The following is a 9,019-nucleotide window of genomic DNA, read 5'->3' as shown; positions in this document are numbered from 1 at the left end:
TCAAATGATTAAAATTTTTAATCAGATTAATCACAGCCTAAAAATTAATTAATCATGATTAATCGCAACTCGAAATATGACCAAAATGTGTGCAAACATACGGACAGATAGCGGATTTTTACACACTTGTTAGTGTTATTTAATGCTAAGACCACGCTGAGTGGCCTGCGTTCACTCAGCGTGGTCTGACGTAGGCTGGGTGTTGTGCTGGAAGCGAATTAATCACAGCCTAAAAATTGATTAATCGCAACTCGAAATATATGTGTATATATGTGTAAAAATCGGGACAGATAGTGGTTTTTAACACACTTGTTTGTTTTATTTATTATTAATTGTGAGTACAAGCAGTACAAGCAGAACAGAGCTTCAAATAATTGTGAGGGATTTTTACTGAATGTTTTCCACCCGTTTAAATCTAGCACATTGTTTTATCCATATACATCTTCAAGTTCACAGAACATAGGCCTAATTCAACAGGCAAAATAGAAAAAATCTCCAATCATCCTTTTGGGTAAGGTAGATTAGTGCAAAAAAAAATATGAACAACAGTGAAAAGTATTGTTTAAATCACATTCAACCATAGAACAAGCTCTAAACACACGGTCCTCTGGTCTACTCATCCTTCAGCCAGTTGCTGAGACAAACCAACTTGTCCACGTTCTCTGAGTGCAGAGCAGACCTCTTCTTGTTCACAATGTGCCCTGCTACAGAGAACAGCCTCTCACAGGGCACTGTGGAGGCAGGAGTGGCCAGGTATCTGCGAGCTCTGTAGCGCTGTATGGCTCTGTCCTGCTGTACCTCCTCCTCTGACTCAGAGTCAGAGTCCATCTGCAGCAGGCTCAGCCTCTTCTTGGCTGGACCTTCTTCTGCAGTGTGTGATCTTCTAGGAGAGTCTTCATGCAGCATGCCTGCCAGTGTGGTCCACACTGCTTCTCTGTCAGTCTTGGGCACACTGCGTAGGTCTTTAAAACGTGGGTCCAGTGCAGTTGCGATCTGGAGCCATGCATAGTTGGTATGTTCCTGGCGGGAAGCAAGGTCTTCCTTAAACTTCTCTTTAAACCACACCACATATGCAGGGTCCTCATCAGTTACTTCCATGACACGGCGCAGGTGGCAGAAGGCTGGTAGAACTACAGAGCAGGAGACGTAGGCCTCTCCTCCCAGCAGTTCAGTCACATATCTGCAGTGGAATACACACACACACACACACACACACACACACACACACACACACACACACACACACACACACACACACACACACACAGATAAGACAGCAAGTTTAAAAAAGGTTTTTAATACTAGGTAATATTAATAAAATATTTGATTTCATTTATTTTTTAAATAAGACATTTTCATAATAACAAAACTGATTTAAGATGTATGTTTGATACATTTAATCTAAACCTACAATTATGGTCACAATGACAGGCTCACCTGCAGGGCTCTAGAAGTGTCTCCAGTCTCTGGAGTTTGTCCCACTCTGGAGGCATCAGGAGGACAAGTTTATGCTTTTGTTTATCCAGAGTTGCGGTTACTGCAGTTTGGTTGCGGATCAAGCGCTTCACCATCTCCAGCGTGGAGTTCCAGCGCGTAGGCACGTCCTGGGCCAACGGCTCCTGCTTGCGCCCCAGTGACACCTGCTCTGCGTTCAGCTCTGCTGTGTTTGCTGGGCTGTGCTTAAAATGGCCAACAATTTTGCGGCATTTGGCCAGCGCAGTGACAAAGCCACTGTCTGCGAGACTCACTGTGATGCATCTCTGTAGAATGTGCGCGGTACACGGCATGTGATTGAATGGCATGATGCGAGCCGCGGCGATCATATTGCGGGCACTGTCCGTGCCTACTGTTGTCACCTTCTCCTCAATTCTCCACCTGCGAGCAACAGTCTGGAACTGCTCTGCACAAGCCTCCGCAAAGTGCCGCTCTTCCGTTTTCATTATAGTCAGCGCAAAGGATGTCAGACCCCAGGCTTCAGTGATTAAATGCGCAGTAACTCCCAGGTAATTGTCATTACTCAATGATGTCCAGTGGTCTCCTGTCAGAGCCACGCATTCTGTGTGAACTAAAGCCTCTTCTTTTTTCCTTTTCTCCGTTTCATACAGTTCGTGGATTCGAATTGTTATTGTGCTTCTCGCTGGGGGCTTGTAGGACGCGTCCTGAGATGCAACCTTTAAAACATCCGCAAAGCCCTTGTCCTCCACAATGCTTAGTGGTCTACAGTCCTTTGCTATCCATTTGGCTATATTGTCGGTCAGTTTGTCCAAAGAAGACTTACCGAGTGGCCTGCGTTCACTAAGAGTGGTCTGACGCAGGCCGGGTGAAGCTGCTGCCCCGACAAACGCGTGTTTGGCATTAAGGTGGTATTTTAAGGTCGAATTTGAACGGTGAAATTGAAACTCTTTACTACAGTGAGTGCAAATTACAACGCGTTTGTTTATTGTCCCATCTATGTTCTTCTTGTATTTAAATTCCCCATCCAGAAGGCCATCCTGTTCCTGCTTCTCCATTTTCAGTGGCGCGGTAAACAAATCAAGTGGAATTATGGGAGCGACTTATCTGCGTGTTGCGCTAAATAGTTAAATATTCTAACGTAATTAATTCCAAAATTTAATTATCGCAATTAACGCGTTAATTTCGACAGCTATATTTAAAATATACACCGTTCATTAGCTGACCTTAATCTTACAGAGAATGATCAAAGCTCACGTAGAAACAAACAAACAAATGAACAAAATATGTTCTCCTTCATTTCTGTCAAACAATGCTGTATGAAACGTTTCCAGCTGTTAGTATCATGGTTGCTAGGCAACCTGGGCAGCGCGACGGAGGCTAGACCGTCCCATTTCAGAAACCTCGCACTTCCGGCCTTAGCGGTCTTTGAGTACGCGGCCCTTGTGGACCGTTAAGGCTGCGTACTTTAAGGCTGCAGACCCTGAAGTGGGATACAGCCTGTGTGTATTTAAGTCACATCTGTTACGGCCGAGAGGGCCAGGCAGTGGTTGTGGACTCAAATGCAGACACAGAGGGAGGCAAAACGGGCGTGAGCACAAAGTTTATTTACAGAGCTGAGCGAAGTTACAAAACAGAAAACTAAGAATGCTATAACCTATGCATGCTATGAACTGTGAAAGCTATGAGCGGAAAACTGTGAGGCAAAACTGTGAACGAGAAACTCTGAGGGCTGGATTCCACAGAGGGATCCGGGGAATGGAGAAAGGGGGCAGCGGCTTGGAGGGAGGTGTGAAGTCACTATGATGAGAGGAGGAAAGTAGTCAGTGGTAGTCTCAATGAATCACAGCTGGAGGATTAGGCTATGGTGGTTTGGGCTTACGCGTTGCAGATTTGAAGTGTCAATCGAGGAGGGAGTGTCCAGGGGGTTCCGGGTGAGGAGTGTCCAAAGCAGATCCAGAATAGGCTTGGAGTGGGGAGCTGAGCAGGGAGGCAGGCAGATGGGTCCTATGGCGAAAAAGGAAAGAAAACGTAGGAGGAGAAAAAACAGTACTCCAGAGTTCTCGCAAGGGCTTGGCGGCCTAGCACTAACATGTGTTAGCAGAAGATCTGGCAGGGGTCTGTCGTGAACGCTGGTCTTATATGCAGGTGACTTGATTGGAAACAGGTGTGGAAGCTGATTGGAGTCTCCGTCTGAAGGTGGAGCCCAGCAGAGTGGAAACACCCCGTATTCACCCGGACCATGACAACATCTACTCGTTTGCTAGTTGCTGGTTGGTCTGTAAATCTCCTGTTTCATCCTTGTGTTCTCCCTGCGATTTACCTCCATGTGCCTCTGCTCACCCACCTTCATGTTTAGTAGTTTTGTTGTTCCCAGTTCAGATTATCTTTAGTTCTGTTTGCCATTTCCACCTTGTGTTTTATTTTTACAATAAATCTCCTTCGTACCTCCACGAGTGCCTGCGCTTGGATCCTCCTTTATTTTCTCCACACAACTCATCCCATTCTCTGTAACAATCACAAAGTTTAACCAGGTGTTTATCTTAGCAGATCTGAGAGCTGTGAAGAAACCACAGCAGCCAATTAGACTGAGTAATTGTCTGAGAGCTGGATCACATTAAAAGTCACCAGCTGTGATACAAGAGGCCGACCTCGACCTGCAGCTGCCACTTAGTGCCACTGAGATCTGGTGTTGGCCAGAGGGGCCGATGGCGCGATATGGCAGCCTCGCTTCTGTCAGTCTGCCCCAGGGCAGCTGTGGCTACAACTGTAGTTTGCCTCCACCAGTGTGTGAATGTGAGAGTGAATGAATAGTGGCATTGTAAAGCGCTTTGGGTGCCTTGAAAAGCGCTATATAAATCCAATCCATTATTATTATTATTAGTGTAAATTGATGTCTGTACCGTCTTTCACTCAGTAACGATCTCTGTGATGAGGTGACTCGCACCTTCATCGGTTCCATTAGGCTTGATTTAAAGTGTAAGTTCATTGTGGATTCAAATCTGAGTTCTCATGCCTTAAAAGCGCTTTTAGTAACTTCAGAAAAGTGTGTGAGCTAACATCGTCTGAAAACATGAGGCACAAAAACTGTCCTGCTCTGCTCTGCATGTTCTGTATGTACCAGAGCATCAGTGGATGTGTTGAAACTCCAAATGTCAGATACATGCTGTGCAGTTCAGCACTGAAGCACATGGGGCATAAACAACTCATCCTTTGGATTTTAGTGTAAGATTCACATAGGAAACAGTACACAGGCTGTTACATCAGAATCTGTTCACACATTGGAGAAGAAAAAAGTACCTAATACACATTTAGACTTCCTGTCACACAAAGCTGAAAAAGCCTAAAAAATACAATTTTTATCATATTTTGTTGTATTTCTATGACCGAGTTTGTACTAAGTACCATAACAAATAAAGAATCTAATAACTGCCAGCTCCTTAAATAAGGAGAGGTCATTTGATTGATGGAGGAACAAAAACAAACACAACAAAGAATCATTTCCGCAAGGAAGTCGGTTTGTTGAGGTTTTAGGCTTAAAGGGGTGAATATTTTACCTCACTCAGGTTTCCTGTCGCTGGCGTTTTGTTAGAAGCCGGTGATGCGAGATAAATCCAGACCACTGTTTTATATGCAGTAGAGTTTCTGGTCTGTCTGTTTAAGTCAGCAGGCCTCCTAAAGAGATGTGACAAGCCTCTCAGATAAAAAGAAGACGATGTGACACACAGAGCTCTTTAGATAAAATCATGTCTGAGAGCAGCAGAAGACGGTCAGGTCTGTCCCACAAATACACTGCAGGAGCAACATGTCTGCTCACGCTGAGCGCCTCCATCACTCAACACATCTGACCGCTTTAATGTCACTCCAACGTTTAGCAGTGTTCCTACAACAACACTTTCATGAGGTTTTTTTTTTCAAATCTGATAAATTTGTAGGTGTACATATTCATTATTAATACTTACACATGGAGTTCGTCTTGTTCATAGACCAAGTACAGGAAACTGGACAAGTGAAGAAGAACAGTGTGATGCCTAAAAAAACAGGTATGGCAGATGAATAGTATTTCAGAGCCATGTTCTTAAGAAACAGGAATAAATCCAGCAAAGACCTGACAGATGTATGAAAATGACACGAGAACTGAACTGACGATCAGAGGCGCATCTCTGATGGAAAGATGGATTTACACTGTGGATGTCAGGAGGAGGTCCAACAGCTGCATTTCAGGCAGTCGTGTATGAGATCTGAGATAAAACTGGTGAATTATGAGACCAGAAAAGTACCATCAGAGTTTGATCCACCATGCAGTAACATCTCGAAACATCTGATTGGCAGCAGCTCCCTTTTTCAGCATGACAATGATCCCAAACAGACTGCCAATGGAGTAAAAACATACCTAGATAGAAACACATAGAAGGACACTATCAGTTATGGATCGGCCGCCCCAGAAACCTGACCTCAGCATTAATGAAGCAGTGTGGGATCATCCTGACGGAGACCACAAAAAAAGGCAGAAACATCCACAGAAGAGCTTTGAATGTCCTTCAAGAAGCCTGGAGAACTATTCCTGAAGATCCTTACAGAGATGACAGAGAGCCGTCATCTCTGCGTGTCATCTCTTCAACCTTTAGCTCAGAGAGGTCAGACTGAGCTAAAGAATGAAGGTGTTTGCGCCAAATGTTCATTTTCAAGCTTGTTGGAATAGTAAAATGTTTTGCCTTATATGCTGTATTTAAATACATGTTTGCACATGTTTCTAATTTTCCTCTAAAATTTAAAGAAGAGAGGAATGGCTCAAGACATTTGCACAGTACTGCATGTTTTATATGTCCTATCAGGAAATACTTTTTGTTTGTCCCTCTGGTCTTTAGGGATATCAGCAAAGCTAATGGAAATGTTAGCCACATTAGCTGGACAACATGCTAATGCCAAAGATTCTCTAGTTGAGAGGACCAAAAATAAATGTAATCCACGATGTCTTCAGATCCTGAGAGTGCACGTGTTTCCTCTGCAGCCATCAGTGCTTCATTTGGTGCACTTTGCTGGCAGCTGAGATATTTTTGTGTTTGAGTTTCAGCAAAAGTGGCTGTTTGTTCCATGTTTGAGAGTGTGCCAAATGAGCTGCCAGGCAGGCATTATGTAAGCCATGTAACATGGTGACATAGATAAGTAACAGAAAACTCTGCATGCCAACAAGGCGTTTCAGGGATTTCAAACACAGACAGAATATGTAGAACAGCAAATGAGAAGAAAAACCTCAAAAACCTAACTTTAAACTCTCCAAAGCTCATATTTAACAAGCCGTTCATGACTTTTACTTTATTATAATGTTAGCTGCACAGATAAATTAAAATATAAAAGTACAAATAAACCTTGCACAGTTTAGAGTACTCATCTGTGTTTCCATTGTGTCACATTATTCTAATCTTGGACTGTTGGGTCCACATGTGGCCATGTCTGCAGTTTTCTTTGGACAACTCAGCTGCAGGCCCACCTGATATGGGCCAGATATCAGGTGTGCAGGACCATGAAAACCAGAGCCTGAACTGAGCCAAGCGCAGGCCCAATTGGGCCCAAATGTGTCTGCTATGTGTGAGTCATACTAATGAAATCAAACTGCAAATGACAATTTTAGAAATCTTTCTCTAAATTTGATAAGAGCCGTCATTCCACTTCAGACTCTCAGGACCGAGACACCAAATACTGAACATTAACCATAACATCTGATAAGACGTTGAAGTGCAGAGAGTCACCGCTCTGCTGAGGAGCAGCTGCTCTGCCGAGGAGCAGCTGCTCTGCCTCCATCGCTGGCAATATTCGGTGATCAGTGTTTGGTGGCGTGACAGCGGGAGGCTTTTCAGCATCCGTCATCTGAGCTGCTGCATTGTTGTCCCCGCGGAGAGGAGCGGGAGGAATGCTCAGTTGGTGGTGTGGAGGAGGGAGGGTCAGAGAGAAGGGGGGTCTATACTTAGAGGACTGACTGCATGTTGCACCTGTCCTCCACTCATCATCATGCAGCTCACGCTTCGAAGGACGACGCTACACCCGCGAGCTGGTTTTGTCCACAAATTCTGAAATGAAGCAGAAACGATGCAAAGACACAACCCCAGCCCCTACACGCCAAAGAACTGTGATTTATGCCGCCACATGTTCTGCTGAGAGGAAACAGATTCAAGTTCGCATCAGTCAATAAAACCAAAACAGAAACACAGGCCAGGCGTGACACCACGGTAGCCCTTCATCTACTTCCAGAGCTTATTAGAAACAAAAAGAATAAATGATTAGACAGTTTGTATTTAACTCATGAGCTCTATATAAAAGTGAAGTTAGAACAGACGGGTCTTAAAAAGACTCTTCTTGTTCCTCAGTTTGTGTGGGGCTCTCTCAAATAATGTCAACCACCAGTTACTATGGAAAAATATGGATTCTTCGACCCGCTGATCAATGTTGCTGGGTGTCTGTCAGGGTTCCTGGGTCGTTGACCCAGTGATTTCAGTTTGTTCATGTTCAGTTTAGTTCGCCACATTAATGTCCTCACTTCCTGTTTTTTCCCCGTGTCAGCTTGTCTCCCGCGTCATTAGTCAGATTATGTTCAGCCCTGTACTCACCTGTTTCCAATCATTGTCATCATTCAACCTGTGTATTTAAGTTCCTCGGTTTCACCAGTTCTCTGTCGTGTCATTGATGATGTTGATGTTCATGTGATGTCCTTCCCGTGCGTTTCCTCAGTTCAGTCAGCCATTCAGTTGTCCAGCCAGTCAGTGTCCGTTTACCTTCTGTTCATCCACTCCTTATAATAAATCCTCACCAGTCTTCACCCACCTGCGAGTCCTGCGTTTGGGTTCCTTCTTCCTCTCGTCCACGACACAACTCCTGACAGTGTCACTTTGTGAAAATCAATCACAAAGAGACTGCTGCACCAAAAACCTCCAACTGGTCACAAGCTGATTGCTGCAGAAGATGCCAACTTGTCTGCAAACATTCGCTAACTACTGTGTGACTTTGGCCTTTTTTACTTGACCCTCTTTAGTTTCACATCACTTTGAGACCTGAAGCTGAAATAACTCTTGGATACTAACTGAACTCTGAACTTCAGCACCAACACCGACAGCCTCTGCTCCAAAGTCACGTAGCGTTCACTGAACAGGAAGTTCAGTTGTCTTCAACTCTCAGTAGAGTCAAAATGAACTGCAGCCCTTGTTCATATGCTGAAGCAGAGGACAGTCAGGAGAAGCTTTGATGCAGACAGATGCTGGTTTGGTCCAAACATGGGATGTTTGCAGATAAATGCAGTCGTGCTTTCTACTCAGTGCACTGGTGCGATGAATGAATCATGCATATCTCTGGAATAATAACTGGCAAGCAGAGGCCCAGTGTGAAATCAAAATTAGAGGGTAATTGTGGTGCTAAAAGCTTCCCATTAGTGGCGTCATACATCTCCTGTTAGTTAACCCCCCGTCTGCCTGACAGCATGCCACTGTGAATTACTGCAGCACCCCTGGGTCAGTAAACGCCTGAAGGCTGCAGGTACTCATGTCTTTGCTTTGCCTCCCCACCTGCCTGACCACAC

At 44.5% G+C, this 9,019-nt stretch overlaps 1 protein-coding gene across 1 annotated transcript; it reads right to left on the bottom strand.

Moving 5' to 3' along the window:
- Positions 1–612: 612 nt before the first annotated feature.
- LOC146614864 (E3 SUMO-protein ligase ZBED1-like) lies at positions 613–2,510 on the bottom strand. Its single transcript, XM_085376533.1, has 2 exons — positions 1,438–2,510; positions 613–1,180 (listed from the first exon to the last, which is right to left on the bottom strand). Exons 1-2 carry the CDS (start codon positions 2,508–2,510, stop codon positions 613–615), a joined length of 1,641 nt encoding a protein of 546 aa, XP_085232659.1.
- Between the last annotated feature and the right edge of the window lie 6,509 nt (positions 2,511–9,019).

The sequence above is a fragment of the Diplotaxodon limnothrissa genome, linkage group LG17 (assembly GCF_057381915.1).
Source record: "Diplotaxodon limnothrissa isolate DT_005_m linkage group LG17, D_limnothrissa_male_GT1.1, whole genome shotgun sequence".
In the NCBI taxonomy this organism is placed as follows: domain Eukaryota; kingdom Metazoa; phylum Chordata; class Actinopteri; order Cichliformes; family Cichlidae; genus Diplotaxodon; species Diplotaxodon limnothrissa.
Note: the sequence above shows the minus strand (reverse complement) of the source record. Positions and strands in the feature narration are given on the sequence as shown.